Source organism: Carcharhinus amblyrhynchos, chromosome 12 (assembly GCF_965287045.1).
Source record: "Carcharhinus amblyrhynchos chromosome 12, sCarAmb.v2.hapA, whole genome shotgun sequence".
Classification (NCBI taxonomy): Eukaryota; Metazoa; Chordata; class Chondrichthyes; order Carcharhiniformes; family Carcharhinidae; genus Carcharhinus; species Carcharhinus amblyrhynchos.
Window position 1 is genome coordinate 81,532,638 of NC_137335.1, and position 16,847 is coordinate 81,549,484.

The 16,847-nt window shown below is 50.9% G+C and overlaps 1 protein-coding gene across 1 annotated transcript in view; it reads left to right on the top strand.

Moving 5' to 3' along the window:
- arfgef3 (ARFGEF family member 3) overlaps positions 1 to 15,883 on the top strand; it is a 107,260-nt gene extending 91,377 nt beyond the window's left edge. Inside the window, exons 29-34 of the mRNA XM_080200831.1 lie at positions 2,188 to 2,302; positions 3,507 to 3,609; positions 5,027 to 5,158; positions 6,182 to 6,312; positions 9,392 to 10,604; positions 13,767 to 15,883. Coding sequence (XP_080056957.1) covers positions 2,188 to 2,302; positions 3,507 to 3,609; positions 5,027 to 5,158; positions 6,182 to 6,312; positions 9,392 to 10,604; positions 13,767 to 13,958 — 1,886 coding nt within the window. The 3' untranslated portion in view covers positions 13,959 to 15,883. The remainder of the gene's footprint in view (positions 1 to 2,187; positions 2,303 to 3,506; positions 3,610 to 5,026; positions 5,159 to 6,181; positions 6,313 to 9,391; positions 10,605 to 13,766) is intronic.
- The last annotated feature ends 964 nt before the right edge of the window (positions 15,884 to 16,847 follow it).

A 16,847-nucleotide genomic window follows, 5' to 3' on the forward strand; every position in this document is an offset into this window, starting at 1 on the left:
CTGAATGCTACCCAATGGGTGTCCTGTACATCTGCTGTGGACAGGACTGGACTCACCCTGGATATTTCTGTGCCTCAGTCATTGGCGCTCATGCCTTGAGGTCAGAAAGTTGGAGTTTCGAGTCCCACCTTAGAGACAATCCAAAATCTGGACTGACCCTCCAGGGAACTGAGAGGGTGCTGGTCGAGACGCCTTCTGATTCAGATGTTAAACCAAGACCCTGTCAAGTAGGTGTAAAACATAAGAACATAAGAAATAGGAGCAGGAGTAGGCCATCTAGCCCTTCGAGCCTGCCCCGCCATTCAATAAGATCATGGCTGATCTGTCGTGGCTCAGTTCCACATTCCCGCCCTCTCCCCATAACCCTTAATCCCCTCTCTTATCAAAAACCCATCAACCCGCGTCTTAAAAATATTTAGCGAGGTAGCCTCCACCACTTCAACGGGCAGAGAATTCCAGAGATTCACCACCCTTTGAGTGAAGAAGTTCCTCCTCAACTCCGTTCTAAACCGCCCCCCCTTTATCTTGAGGCTGTGCCCCCTAGTCCTACTATCCTTTCTGAGCGGGAAGAGTCTCTCCACCTCTATCCTATCCATCCCATTCATCATCTTATACATCTCAATGAGATCTCCCCTCATTTCTAAACTCTAACGAGTACAAGCCTAGTTTATTCAGCCTCTCCTCATAGCTCAATCCCCTCAACTCCGGCATCAGCCTAGTAAACCTCCTCTGCACTCCCTCCAAGGCCAAAATATCCTTGCGTAAGTACGGCGCCCAAAACTGCACACAGTACTCCAGCTGCGGCCTCACCAATGCCCTATACAGCTGCAGCAAGACCTCCCTACTTTTATATTCAATCCCAAGGCACCATTCTGAAGAAGAACCAGTGAGGTTCTTCCGAGTGCCCTGGTTATAAATTATTCTTCGTCCAGTTGGACAGGGACAAGTTATCTCGCCGCCACCTTATTGCTGAGGTTTTGTGACTCAGTGGCTCACAGCCTCTGCTCTAAGCCAAACGCACTGGGTTCAAATCCCATTCCAGCTTGTTACCCTTGGAAACACCATCCGTGACGTGGTTCAGGAGGAGAGTAACCAGCCCGGGAATCCGACTGGCACCCAGACTGATCCATGTGGTCTCCACTCAGTCATTTCCCAGCTACTGACTATTAATCGCCCCTAACATTAATTAGTCCCCCTTCCGAGCGGCATGGTGGTACAGTGGTTAGCACTGTTGCCTCACAGCACCAGGGACCTGGGTTCGATTCCCGGCTTGGGTCACTGTCTGTGTGAAGCTTGCACATTCTCTCCGTGTCTGCGTGGGTTTCCTCCGGGTGCTCCGGTTTCCCCCCAGAGTCCAAAGATGTGCAGGTTAGGTGCATTGGCCATGTTAAATTGCTCTTTAGTGTCCCGGGATGCGTAGGTTATGTGGGGTGATGGGGAAAAGGTCTGGGTGGGATTGTTGTCGGTGCAGACTCGATGGGCTGAATGGCATCCTTCTGCACTGTAGGCATGGTTTGTAGCCAGTTCTCCAGCACCTCACCTTAGTTAGGTTCGGTGCGGATGTAAATAAAAGTGTCATGTTTGATTGCTGGAACTTGGAGAAGTAAGAGGCAACTTGATTGAAACTTGTAAGCTCTGGAGGGGGGATTGACAGGGGCGATGTGGAGAGGATGTTTCTACCTGTGGGGGAATCTAGAACCAGGGATCACTGTAAAATAATAAAGGGTCACCCATTTAAAACTGAGATGAGGAGAAGTGTTTTCATTCAGAAGGGAGTGAGTCTCTGGAACTCAGAAGGCAGTGGAAGCGGATTGGGAATAATTTGAAGGCGGAGATGGATAGATTCCTGGTCAGAGGGGGTGAAAGTGTTCAAAGAAACATGAGTTAGGTGCACTGGCCATTCAAAACTGCCCCAGGATGTGTCGGTTAGAGGGATCGGTGGGGTAAATATGTGGGGTTACAGGGATAGGGCCTGGGTGGGATTGTTGTTGTCGATGGGCCAAATGGCCTCCTTCTGTGCTGTAGGGATTCTAGGATTCCATGGAAGGTTATGAGATTTGAGGTGACTATCGGATCACCCGTGGTCTGACTGGATGTTGAAGCCAGCTCGAGGGGCTGAATGGCCTCCTCCTGGCTCTTTGTTGGTTTTGCCGTCACAGAGTTTTCTTTTTCCTTTTTGACTTGTAGATATCGGCTACGAGAACAGCATCAACGCCATGCTGAAAGACCTTCTCAAGCTCCTGGTGTCCTGCATTGCAGAACCCATCGAAACCATCTCGCGAGTGGGCTGCTCCTGTATCAGGTAGAAACGGCCGTGGTTTCACACAGCTCCGCGCCTCCCCTGGGATCAGGCAGTGGCGACAGAATGGTCCTTTGCAGCAGACCCACCTCTCTGTCCCCTTGCCATTGTTAACACTGAATGATCCGTCCCTTCCTCTCTCGTTCTATCCGAGTTTTGGGGGTTAATTCTAACCCAATTCACTGGGCAGGTGTAGACAGAACAACAGGGAGATGGTGATGCATTGGAATGTCACTGGTCTAGTAGGCTCTGGTGGTTGGGTTCAAATCCCACCACAGAATCCTGACACTGTGAAAGAGGCCATTTGGCCCATCCAGTCTGGACCAACTCTCTGAAAGAGCATCCTACCCAGACCCTCTCCCCCTCATCCCATCCAGCTAATTCCCCCCAACCTACACATTTTGGGACAATTTAGCACGGCCATTCCTTCCTAGTGCACATCTTTGGAATGTGGGGGGAAACTGGAGCACCCGGAGGAAACTCAGGCAGATATGGTCACCCAAGGCTGGAATTGAACCCGGGTCCCTGGCGCTGTGAGGCCGCAGTGCTAACCATGGCAGCCGGCAGAATTAAAATTAGCAATGGTGACCACGAAATCATTGATTGTTGTAAAAACCCCAGCTCGATCACTAAGGACCATCCTTGCCTGGTCTGGCCTACAAGTGACTCCAGGCCCACAATAATGTGATTGACTCTTAACTGTCCCCTGAGCAAGCCACTCGGTTCAAGGGCAGTCAGGGAAGGACCTTGCCAGGTGCTCACATCCCATGAAAGAATAAATAGGGAAAGAAAATGGATGGATATCCTTCCCAAGATTCCCTGCCAGGGTGGGTAAGACTGAGCATGAGGCAGACTTTGATCTGTTCCCATGGAATGGTTTCTCTTGGAAGAGGTCACTACCCTGTTGCTTGAGGGACACCGCTCCACATCAAACCTGGCTGACCAGGAGTCGCTCACCGACAACCCCATTGTCGGAAGGACTTGCAGGTCGATATTTAACCTGTTTGGCCGCGTTATAAACACATCTTCCTTGGCCTTCGAATCCTGGGGTGGGACTCGAAACCGGAGCTTCTGGCTCAGAGGCAGGGACACTGCCCGAGTGTGTGGAATCGACGTTGCATGGTGGACCCTGTGTGAGGTTTTAGGGTGCCTCGGTTTTGAATGATCGCTGCCCTGCCAGTTACCTTTGCTGATACTTTGGTTTCAGGTACGTCCTTGTTACAGCTGGACCTGTGTTCACCGATGAGATGTGGAGATTAGCTTGCTGCGCCCTTCAGGATGCTTTCACAGTTACACTGGAGCCAGTGAAGGTACTGCCAAACCCTAGACTGGACATTTACACTTTGTGTATTAAGTTGCTGAAGTAACTCAGTGATGGATGTTCCCTGGAACAGAGCAGGCTAATCGAATTAATCAAAATCTTCAAGATATTAAGAGGGACAAGGAAAGTAGATCGAGAGAAACTATTTCCCCAGCTTGGTGAGTCTGGGTCTGGGGGAATCATAAACACAGTAAAAAGTCTGACAACACCAGGTTTTAGTCCAACCTATTTATTTGATAATATACTCGCAAGCTTTCGGGTTAGTCCATTCACCTGACGAAGGGGCTAACCCGAAAGCTTGCGAGTATTTTATCAAACAAATAGGTTGGACTAAAACCTGGTGTTGTCAGACTTTTTACTGTGTTTACGCCAGTCCAACGCCGGCATTCCCACATCAGGAATCGTAAAATCCATAGAGTCCCTACAGTGCAGAAGGAGGCCATTTGGCCCATCGAGTCTGCACCGACCACAATCCCACCCAGGCCCTATCGCCGTCACCCCTTGCATTTACCCAGCTAGTCCCCCTGTTTGGCCGCGTTATAAGCATCGGGTGGGACTGGAACTCAGAGCTTCTGGTTCAGAGGCAGGTACACTACTCGAGCATGCGGAATCTGTGTTGTACGGTGGATCCTGTGTGAGCTTTTAGGGTCCCACTAAGGGGCAATTTAGCATTGACCACCCACCTAACCCGCACGTCTTTGGACTGTGGGAGGTAACCAGAGCACCCGGAGGAAACCCACGCAGTCTCGGGGAGAATGTGCAAACTCCACACAAGACAGTGACCCAAGCCGGGAATCGAACCCGGGTCCCTGGCGCTGTGAGGTAGCAATCACTGTGCCACCGTGCCAACGCATTTGAACATTAGAGCCAGATCGTCAGGAGTGAACTATCCAGGGTGAACTCCCCCAGGGGGAGACCATGTCTCCATTACTGAGTGTGTTCAAAGCAAGGTCGATAGATTGTTAGATATTAAAGACACCAAGACATGTGGGTCAGCACGGGAATATGGGGTGGAGGTGAACAATGGCATGGCTCGAAGGGCTGGATGGTCCAATCCTGTTCCTCTGCTCCTATGAATTCCAGAGCTTAGGCAGGGCCACCGGTGATGGAACGATTAAAGTTTGGGATGTGCCGGAGGCCCCAGTGTAAAGATATTCGGAAAGATGCAAAGGATTTGATAAGCGAGAAAGAATCGTTCTTCGGAGAACACCAGTCGCAGCCAATGGTCAGGAAGCTTCGCCTGAGTGCTCCCCCCTGGCTGGTGCTCAGGGTCTGATTAACCTCCATCAGCACACCCAGTCAGTGTTAACTCTCACGGTGTGGTAGAGTCTGTGTGGAAACACGAGCGTCTCCCTCTGTCACTCTGAGCCACTCTCCGGGGTTACGTTTTTGCTCTTGCCTTTCAGAACCTCCTGGCCTGTTTCCAGAGCGGCTCGGACAGTTTCAGCGGAGACGCGTGTGAGGTGAAGGTGGCGGCTCCGTCACACTCTGCCAGCGCTGAGGCCGAGTACTGGCGAATCCGGGCAATGGCACAGCAGGTAACATGCCAACACATGCCCTTGTGGCCAACCCTGCAACGGTGGGGCGAGGCACGGTGGGGTAAACTGAACATTCCCTGATTAGACTCAGAGAGGTTTACAGCATGGAAACAGGCCCTTCGGCCCAACTTGTCCATGCTACCTTTTTTTTTAACGATTAAGCTGGTCCCAATTGCCCTCGTTTGGTCCATATCCCTCTATACCCATCTTACTCATGTAACTCAGTGCTTTTTAGAAGACAAAATCGTACCCGCCTCTGCGACTGCCTCTGGCAGCTCGTTCCAAACACTCACCACCCTCTGTGTAAAAAAATTATCCCTCTGGACCCTTTTGTATCTCTTCCCTTTCACCTTAAACCTACACCCTCTAGTTTTGGACTCCCCTACCTTTGGGAAAAGATATTGACTATTTGGCTGATCTGTGTCGCTCATTAGTTTATAGATCACCCCTATAAGATCACCCTAAGTCTCTTACTCTGCAATAGTCCCAGTCTATCCAGCCTCTCCTTATAACTCAAACCATCAAGTTTGGACCAAAGGATTCCTAATTCCACCTTGCTGATGTGAGTGAGACCATAGCTGGAGCCCCACAGGCCAGTTCTGTCACTCAGTGAGACCATGGCTGATCTGTGTCTCACCTCCATCTATTCCTCCCACACCTTATCCTTTTCTACCCTTTATTAGCAAATATCTCGTGGTCCCAGATTTTAAAATTATTGATTCAGCTCCCATGGGTGAGTTCCACATTTCTACCACCCTTTTGTAGAAAGAGGTATTTCCCCAGTCACCTCCGGAATGTCTGGCTTGGATTTTACTGTCATGTGCCCTTGTCCGAGACCCCTGCCCTCCCTACCCTGGAGCAGAAAGACTTTCTCTATCCACCCAATCAAAGTTCTAGAAGCCTCGATCAAACCATCCTTCAAGCTGTTGTATCTCAGGGTAAATAGATCCAGTGTTGTTCAGGAACTATTTCCAAGGCAGCGTTGGGGAGGTGTAATGTGACTGCTTTCATCTCCTGCTCCAGGTTTTCCTATTGGACACCCAGTGTTCTCCCAAGACCCCCAACAACAGGGAGGGGTTTGAGCATGCTCAGTCCTGCGTGCTGATCATTGAACTCCCACCGGATGAAAAACCCAACGGGCACACCCACAAGAGGTAAACGAGCACCCGGGCACGAGGGGGGTGGCGGGAGTGGCTGGGGGGGCGGGGTTTGGTGCTGGAGCAGCGGGGACACTGGAGGGGACACTTCCATTCAGTGAAGCTTCTCCCTCGTACTCCTGATCATTCGAATCGGAATATTTCTCTCTCTCCGAGAGGTAAACCTTCCAAAACTCAGGGAGATCAATGATCGGAAAGCTTATAAACTTTGAAAACAACCTTCATGAGAAAGTCTGAAAGGTGTGCTGGTTAGGGTGCATTGGCCATGCTAAATTCTCCCTCCGTGTACCCCAACAGGAGTGTGGCGACTAGGGAGTTTTCACAGTAACTTCATTGCAGCATTAATGTAAGCCTACTCGTGACACTAGTAAATAAATTTAAAAAAAACTTTAAAATGTAGGAACCTTCCTTTGGGTTTAACATACAGCAGATGATATTTTCATAGAATCCCTACAGTACCTCAGCCAAGTCTTCCCATTTCTCTTACATTTAACACATTAACCTCCAACCTGGAAGATAGATTCCTACGAGTAAAATTTATACCCTTCGGGTATTAGTCTGAGCCATGAGCTAGTTGTTTATGATGGCGGCACAGTGGTTAGCACTGCTGCCTCACAGCGCCGGGGACCCGGGTTCGATTCCCGGCCTTGGGTCACTGTCTGTGTGGAGTCTGCACGTTCTCTCTGTGTCTGCGTGGGTTTCCTCCGAATGCTCTGGTTTCCTCCCACACTCCAATGTGGGAGGAGACCAGATGTGCGGGTTAGGTGGATTGGCCGTGCAAAATTGTCACTAGTGTCAGGGGGATTAGTTGGGGTAAATGTGTGTTATGGAGGTAGGGCCCGGGTGGGATTGTGGCCGGTACAGACTCGATGGGCCCAATGGCCTCCTATAGGGATTCTAGGCTTCGATAATCCCCATAATACCTCAGGATAATTCACACTCCATCATCCAGGAATTTAAGATGAAGTGGGGCATGATTGTTTCACCTTTGGTACGCTCTGTATTTACAATGGGAATGAGCAATATTGAGCAGCGTCTGATCGACTTTTGGTGTCAAATGTTAAGCCCTTGTTCAATTTATGCATTTTCCTCCAACTTGTAGAGTCTGACCTTCCTCCTGGTTTTGAATTCTCCTCTTGCAGCGCCCACTGTTTATTCTGTCAGTTAGTGTTTAACCTTCTCTCCGCATCTGCCGTTAACTATTCCTCCCGGTTGCTCTGTACTAACTTTCCTCTTGTTGCTTCTTTCTCCCCACGCTTGGCCGTCGAACAGGAAAATAGGGTAAGCTGTGAGCTTTAAGTGTACGGGGTCCTGCAGCCTTGGGGTCCATGTAGTAAGTTCTCGGAGGCAGAAGTCCCTTCACCAAAATCCCTTTGTTTTCAAGTCTGACAACAGCACCCAGAGTGGTTTTGTTTAGCAGCCTACACTCGGAGTCCCAGAGGAACTGGCACGCCTGGTTAAGTACAAAGCAAGAGGCTCCCTGCTTAGCCCTTGATCAGGGAGTTCAGGTTCTAACAGGCCCACCTCAATTGCCTGATTAAAGTCGTTACAGATTCCATCCCAGCTTTATTTTGGAACTCAAGTTGCAAAGATTTCAGAAGAACTTAGATCTATTTTGTTTTGATTTAATGCACAGCCAAATTCTGACCTGTTGAGATCGTTTTGAGTGGTTTCTTCGCAAATTAACTTACGTACAGGGTGCACATTCCCGACTGCCCTGGAAACGAGTGTCTCGCTCGGCCATTGCTGAGGGCAGTTAAGAATCGTCCACATTGCTGTGGCTCTGGAGTCACATATCGACCAGACCGGGTGAGGATGGCAGATTACCTTCCCTAAAGGACATTAGTGAACCCAGATGGGCCTTTCCGACAATCGACAATGCTCAACTTTTAATTCCAGATTTTTATTGAATTCAAATTTCACCATCTGCTGTGGTGGGATTCGAACCGGCGTCCCCAGAGCATCACTCTGACCCTCTGGGTTACTAGTCCAATGACAATACCATCGCCCCCTCCTAGTGGTGGATGTCTGGTTGAAACTTGTCGCTAATCATGGAACACATCGGCATTGACCCAAGCGTGTGACTTTTCTTCTGAAATCTTTGCCGTGATGTTTCAGAGTGTCAGCTGTGGCTCAGTGGGTAAGTCGCTCACTTCTGGGCCTCGAGACTCAAAGTCTCACTCAAGATTTGAGCAGAAAAGTCAAGCTGACACACTGACAATAATAATAGGCTCAAATAGTCTTCTCACGGTTAATTATATGCTGCACTTTATTATCTAAACATAGAAACTTGTTGCTTTGTTTCTTTCCACTTTCACTGCCAGGTTCCCTTGCTGGCTTCTCATATACTGCCTACTTCCCATTCAAAACTGGCATCATTAACTTCACAAAAATCCACCCGCAACCCTCTGTCCTTTCAAACTATCACGTGCACACTCATTCATATACACATACATACACTCATATACACATACAAAACACACACATATACACAAACATGCACTCATATCACATACAGAAACATGTACACACACAGAAACACTCATGTACACACACAAAACATACACATATACACAAATATATACTCATATCACACAGAAACACTCATATACACACATTTGCACTCATATACATACAAACACATCCATATCATACATAGGAAACATATACAGTGACATGTACACGCACACTCATTCACACACAAACATAAACTCACACACACACACACACACAAACACACACGTGCATATACAGAAATGTGCACTCACACGCACACATGTACATACAAACATGCACACGTGCATACGTACACGCACTCACACATGCACTCATATACACACACTCACATGCACTCATATACACACACTCACATGCACTCATATACACACACATGTACTCATGTACACATACTCACATGCAATCATGTAAACACACAAACATGTATTCACACATACATTCACATACATACACACAAACACGCACTCAACAAGTGCACTTCATGTACACACACAATTACACAGTATGTACACGGGCACTATGTACATTCCTGGTTAAATCTCTGTCTTTTGATCCACAGAATTCCATTCCGGACGATCGTGGTGAGTTTGTTATCCCACCAGGTGTTACTGCAGAATCTCTACGACGTTCTGCTGGAAGAATTTGTCAAAGGTCCGACTCCGAGCGAGGCTTCAGATCGGACGGTAGCTTTTGGAGAGAGCAGGTCAGCCAGCTTCCTGAGGTACATCTCCATGCAGAACCTGGCCGTCATCTTCGACCTGCTGCTGGACTCTTACAGAACGGCCAGGGAGTTTGACACCAGGCCTGGCCTGAAGTACCTGCTGATGAGGGTGTCGGGCGTGGGGGGAGCCGCCAACCTTTACCGCCAGTCAGCCATGAGCTTCAACATTTACTTCCAGGCTCTGGTCTACGCCATTCTGACCAACCAGGAGAACATCACTGCAGAGCAAGTGAAGAAGATCCTGTACGAGGAGGAAGAGCTCAGCTCGGATTCTTCCCAGCAGTGCTCCTCGGAGGATGAGGATATCTTCGAGGAGACGGCCCAAGTCAGCCCTCCGAGGGGGAAGGAGAAGAGGCAGTGGCGGGCGCGAGTGCCATCCCTCAGTATCCAGCCTGTCAGCAATGCCGACTGGGTCTGGCTGGTGAAGAGGCTTCACAAACTGTGCCTGGAGCTCTGTAACAACTACATCCAGCTGCACCTCGACCTGGAGAGCTTGGCAGATGGACCCCTGGCGCTGCGGGGCGACCCCCTCTTCTTCCTGCCCTCCTGCTACTCCGAAGGCTCCACCCCGTCCACCGGGGGCATGTCGGGCAAGGACACGCCCTCGGAAGAGAGCGCCAAGTGTCACGCCAAGGAGCCGGCGGCAGAAGACGGGAAGGCCAAAGCACCGGGCAGCGCCCCCTTGAGCCCCAGCGGGGAGAAGAAGGAGGCCGGCAGGAGGAAGGAATGGTGGGAAAGCGCCGGCAACAAGATCTACACCATCGCCACCGACAAGACCATTAACAAGCTGGTGTTCGAGTACAAGAAACGCAAACAGCAACACAACCTGACCGCGTTCGTCAAGGACGGGAAGTCGGAGAAGGGGGAGGCGGCAGCCGGGAGGTGCCCGGATTCCCCTCTGCAAAGGCCTCAGCAGCTGCTGGACCAGGGCCAAATGCGGCACTCGCTCAGCGCGGGGCCTGAGCTGCTCAGGCAGGAGAAACGGCCACGCTCCGGCTCCACCGTCAGCTCTCTCAGTGTCTCTGTCCGGGACACTGAGGCCCAGATGCAGGTACAGTACTGACCTCGACCCCAGAGGCAAGCTGACCTTTCTCTACACCCTAGCTATGGCTGTAACGCTACATTCTGCACCCTCTCCTTTCCTTCTCTATGAACAGTATGCTTTAAGAACATAATAAGAACATAAGAACATAAGAAATAGGAGCAGGAGTAGGTCATCTAGCCCCTCGAGCCTGCCCCGCCATTCAATAAGATCATGGCTGATCTGTCGTGGCTCAGTTCCACATTCCCGCCCTCTCCCCATAACCCTTAATCCCCTCTCTTATCAAAAACCCATCAACCCGCGATTTAAATATATTTAGCGAGGTAGCCTCCACCACTTCAACGGGCAAAGAATTCCAGAGATTCACCACCCTTTGAGTGAAGAAGTTCCTCCTCAACTCCGTTCTAAACCGCCCCCCCTCTATCTTGAGGCTGTGCCCCCTAGTCCTACTGTCCTTTCTGAGCGGGAAGAGCCTCTCCACCTCTATCCTATCCATCCCATTCATCATCTTATACGTCTCAATGAGATCTCCCCTCATTCTTCTAAACTCTAACCAGTACAAGCCTAGTTTATTCAGCCTCTCCTCATAGCTCAACCCCCTCAACTCCGGTATCAGCCTAGTAAACCTCCTCTGCACTCCCTCCAAGGCCAAAATATCCTTGCGTAAGTGTGGCGACCAAAACTGCACACAGTACTCCAGCTGCGGCCTCACCAATGCCCTATACAGCTGCAGCAAGACCTCCCTACTTTTATATTCAGTCCCCCTCGCTATGAAGGCCAGCATCCCATTCGCCTTCCTGACCACCTGCTGCACCTGCAGGCTGGGTTTTTGCGACTCATGCACAAGGACCCCGAGGTCCCTCTGCACCGTCACCTGCTGCAGTTTTTCGCCACGTAAATAATAGTCCTTCCTACCATTATTCCTACCAAAGTGGACCTCCTCACACATGCCAACATTAAATTCCATTTGCCATTTCCTGGCCCATTCGCCCAGCCTATCTAGATCTTTGTTAGTTTAGCGTGCAAGAAACAATACTTTTCACTGTATCCCAATATCTACTACAGGTTTTGGGGAGAAAGCAGGATTAGGCTATTGAGTTGGACAATTAGCCACGATCGTGATGAATGGCGGAGCAGACTCGAAGGGCCAAATGGCCTCCTCCTGCTTCTATCTTCTATGTGACAATAATAAATTAAACTAAATTCAGTTAGTCCGACCCTCTGGGCCCTCCGACATCAGCGTAATTCTTTCTCCCTCACGTAATGCACAATTCCCTTTTGAAAGTGACTCGCTATCTCCTCGTTCTTTCCAATTCCTAACCGCTCGTTGTATTAGGAAACTTTCTCTCGCCTTCTCTCTGGTGTTTGTGCCAATGGCCTTTCGCTCAGTATTTTCCTGGACCCTCCCCCCCCCCCCCCCCCAACAAACCCTCGGTCAATCGTTCCCTCCATTTTGTTCTTTAATTCCCAGCAACCCCCCTGAGCAGCTCCTGCTCCCGTGTACACCTGGGCAGGAGGGACCCGACGTCCCCGTTTCACCTGAGACTCTCCTCTCGCATGTTTTAAGGGACAGCAAATCAAACCTGGGCATCATCAAGCTTCTCAGTGAATCCACACCGATTTGGGCCTCAGCGGAGAGTGACGATTGTCCACCCCACGTCCCTGGGCTGGGGAGACGATCGCTCAGAGACCACCACCCTCTTTGGACTAACAGGGGTGGGCAATGAATCCAGTGTCAAAATCCTCCAGGGATTCTGCTGGTCTTGCTCTGTATTCCACCCCCCCCGCCACTGTTCCCCAGAGAAGAGCAGCATGGTGGCACAGTGGTTAGCACCGCTGCCTCACCCAGGTTCGATTCCTGGCTCGGGTCACTGTCTGTGTGAAGTTTGCACATTCTCCCCGTGTCTGCGTGGGTTTCCTCTGGGTGCTTCCATTCCCTCCCACAGTCCAAAGATGTGCTGGTTAGGTGCATTGGCCGTGCTAAATTCTCCCTCAGTGTACCCGAACTTAGTGTTGCGACTCAGGGATTTTCACAGTAACTTCATTGCAGTGTTAATGTAAGCCTACTTGTGACACTAATAAACAGACTTTAACCTCAAGAAATTACTGGCCGATGTCTTCAGGGGACCAAAGGCATTTTTGTTCTGGAGTTGCTTGTGTTCAAATCCCTCCAGGGCCCCATCCCTCCCTATCTGTGTAACCTCCTGTAGCCCTACAACCCTCCGAGATCTCTGCTTTCCTGTAATCCTGGCCTCCTGGACATCCGGGTTTTAATCGCTGCACTAATGCTGACCATGTCTCCAACTCTCTGGGTCTTGAAGTATGGGATTCCCTCCCTAAGTCTCTCCCTCTCTCCTATATAAATTACTGCGGATGCTGGAATCCAAAAAAGAGAAAATGCTGGAAAATCTCGGCAGGTCTGGCAGCATCTGTAAGGAGAGGAAAGAGCTGATGTTCCCAGTCCAGAGGAAGCTTTGGATTCGAAATGTCGACTCTTTTCTCTCCTGACAGATGCTGCCAAAATTTCCGGCATTTTCCCTCTCTCGCCTCCTTAAAGCCTGGCACCTTGACCAAACCATCTGACCTGCCCGAATGTACAAAGAACAAAAACAGCCCGGGAAACAGGCCCAACGAGCCCCCCCCCCCCCGCCATTTTAACATTACCAGTCCCCCCTCCACCCATCACCCTTATCTATGCTTATGGCATTCCACACTGAGGGGAGACTAATTTAGGGACAATTTGTTACACCAATCGGCCTAAGAGCACATCTTTGGGGTGTGGGAGGAAACCGGAGCGCCCGGAGAAAACCCACGCAAGCACGGGGAGAATGCGCAAACTCCCACAGACACCGGCCCAAATCCATGTATCTGCACAGCAAACAGTGATAGTCACTGAGCTGTCGTGTTGCCCGTCAGCTGGTCCAGTTTAAGCGCACACTAATGATATGAAGCACTAGGCTATTCTCGAAACAACCAAGAGCAGCCCTCGTACGACCCGTCGCACGCGTGTGCCCCTCATTGGACAACAAGGCGGACCGACGCACCTGTGGATATCTCCTCACGTGTCTCAGTGTTTTATTGGTGTTCCTCTGACGCAGCTGGGGAGGGTCTTGCCGTGTGCTGTGTAAGAAGTTGTGTATCCCTGACTAAACTGGCTTTTCCGTTGTATAGGCCTGGACCAACAAGATCCTGACTGTCCTGAACCAAATCCAGCTGCTGCCAGACCAGACCTTCACCGCGCTACAACCATCGGTGTTCCCGAGCATCAGCCAGCTCACCTGCCACGTCACCGATGTCCGTGTTCGCCAAGCTGTCAGGGAATGGCTGGGAAGAGTGGGAAGGGTTTACGATATAATTATGTAAAAAAAGCAGAGAGGAAAGCCGCAAAGGCAACTGGGAGGGGGGAAAATAAAGAAGGAATCTATATTTATGAAGCACACTAGTTCACTTTTAACCTTCAAGTAAATTACCCGTCCTGACTGGGAGATATTTTTATCGTTACGTTCCAGTGCCCCAAACTGTTCATTTTTGCCACATTTCCATCAAGGCCCAGCGGCCTAGTCCCCTGGGAAAATCCTTCAACCCAACCGGGGATCTGTCCCCCTCTCCTCCTTCCGATGCAATCCCTCGGGATCAAGCGTATCATCTTTCCGCTCCCAAGGTGGAATTTTGAGTGGAAGCGACCTTGCCTGAACGCGATTTTGTTTTTTCTTTGAGTGTGGGGGGTGGCTGTCCCAGGCAGATTACCCGTCCCAGCTCAGCAGAGAGGGGCCTGGGTCCGATGGCTAGGATGTTCCGGAGATGTTCCGGAGGCCAGGTTCTCCTGCCAGCACGCTCTGTGCAGGGTCGTACGCACTTGTGGCCAGGGATAGAAGCTGAGAAGGCGGCCACCAGATAGGGGCTGAAGGGTGTGGAATGGTTATGATCAGGAAGTCCATGTGGTTTATCTGAGTGAGGGGAGGGGGGGGGGTTAGTATTTAACCTCATCAGCTGACCACTGACCAGTGGTAGAGTGCAGGGTAAACGACCGAAGGCAGGTCAACAAGGTGAGAGTGGACCGGCATTTCAGAGTGACCATTTTGGCCCACCTTAGTTTGCCCGTCTAAACAAAAACAAACTCTCAGTCATATTTGGGTGGGACCTACAACGTTGCCAGCCGGACTATTGCCCCCGATTCTGAGCGCCGCACTTTAGGGAAAGATGTGACTGCGCTGGAGAGAATGCGTAAAAAAAAGGTTCCAGAGATTCGTGGCTTCGGTTCCGTGGCCAGATTGGAGAAGTTGGGACTTGTTTCCTTGGGGAAAGGAAGATTGAAGGGAGATGTGTTCAAAAACATGGGGGGGACCTGGACAGAGTAGATAGAAACCATTAATATAGGATCGAGATTTAAAATGATTGGGAAAAGGAGCAAAAGTGGATCGAGTCTGGGATACACTGTCCGAGAGTGCGGTGGAAGCAGGTTCAGTCAAGTCTGGAATACACTGTCCGAGAGTGCGGTGGAAGCAGGTTCAGTCGAGTCTGGAATACACTGTCCGAGAGTGCGGTGGAAACAGGTTCAGTCGAGCCTGGAATACACTGTCCGAGAGTGCGGTGGAGGCAGGTTCAGGTCGAGTCTGGGATACGCTGTCTGAGAGTGTGGCGGAGGCAGGTTCAGTTACATCTGGAATACACTGTCCGAGAGTGCGGTGGAGACAGGTTCAGTCGAGTCTGGAATACACTGTCCGAGAGTGTGGTGGAGACAGGTTCAGTCGAGTCTGGGATACACTGTCCGAAAGTGCGTTGGAAGCAGGTTCAGTCGAGTCTGGAATACACTGTCCGAGAGTGTGTTGGAAGCAGGTTCAGTCGAGTCTGGAATACACTGTCCGAGAGTGCGGTGGAGACAGGTTCAGTCGAGTCTGGGATACACTGTCCAAAAGTGCGTTGGAAGCAGGTTCAGTCGAGTCTGGAATACACTGTCCGAGAGTGCGGTGGAGACAGGTTCAGTCAAGTCTGGGATACACTGTCCGAGAGTGCGGTGGAGGCAGGTTCAGTCGAGTCTGGAATACACTGTCCGAGAGTGCGGTGGAGACAGGTTCAGTCGAGTCTGGAATACACTGTCCGAGAGTGCGGTGGAGACAGGTTCAGTCGAGTCTGGAATACACTGTCCGAGAGTGCGGCAGACGCAGGTTCAGTTACGTCTGGAATACGCTGTCCGAGAGTATGGCGGAGGCAGGTTCAGTCGCGTCTGGGATACACTGTCCGAGAGTGCGGCGGAGGCAGGTTCAGTCGAGTCTGGGATACACTGTCCGAGAGCGTGGCAGAGACAGGTTCAGTTACATTTGGAATACACTGTCTGAGAGTGTGGCGGAGGCAGGTTCAGTCGAGTCTGGAATACACTGTCCGAGAGTGCAGTGGAAGCAGGTTCAGTCGAGTCTGGAATACACTGTCCGAGAGTGCGGCAGAGGCAGGTTCAGTTACGTGTGGAATACGCTGTCCGAGCGCGTGGCAGAGACAGGTTCAGGCGAGTCTGGGATACACTGTCCGAGAATGCGGCGGAGGCAGGTTCAGTTGAGTCTGGAATACACTGTCCGAGAGTGTGGCAGAGGCATGTTCAGTTACGTTTGGAATACACTGTCCGAGAGTGTGGCGGAGGCAGATTCAGTCGAGTCTGGAATACACTGTCCGAGAGTGCGGTGGAGACAGGTTCAGTCGAGTCTGGAATACACTGTCCGAGAGTGCGGTGGAGACAGGTTCAGTCGAGTCTGGAATACACTGTCCGAGAGTGCGGTGGAGACAGGTTCAGTCGAGTCTGGAATACACTGTCCGAGAGTGCGGCAGACGCAGGTTCAGTTACGTCTGGAATACGCTGTCCGAGAGTGCGGTGGAGACAGGTTCAGTCGAGTCTGGAATACACTGTCCGAGAGTGCGGCAGACGCAGGTTCAGTTACGTCTGGAATATGCTGTCCGAGAGTATGGCGGAGGCAGGTTCAGTCGCGTCTGGGATACACTGTCCGAGAGTACGGCGGAGGCAGGTTCAGTCGAGTCTGGGATACACTGTCCGAGAGCGTGGCAGAGACAGGTTCAGTTACATTTGGAATACACTGTCTGAGAGTGTGGCGGAGGCAGGTTCAGTCGAGTCTGGAATACACTGTCCGAGAGTGCAGTGGAAGCAGGTTCAGTCGAGTCTGGAATACACTGTCCGAGAGTGCGGCAGAGGCAGGTTCAGTTACGTGTGGAATACGCTGTCCGAGCGCGTGGCAGAGACAGGTTCAG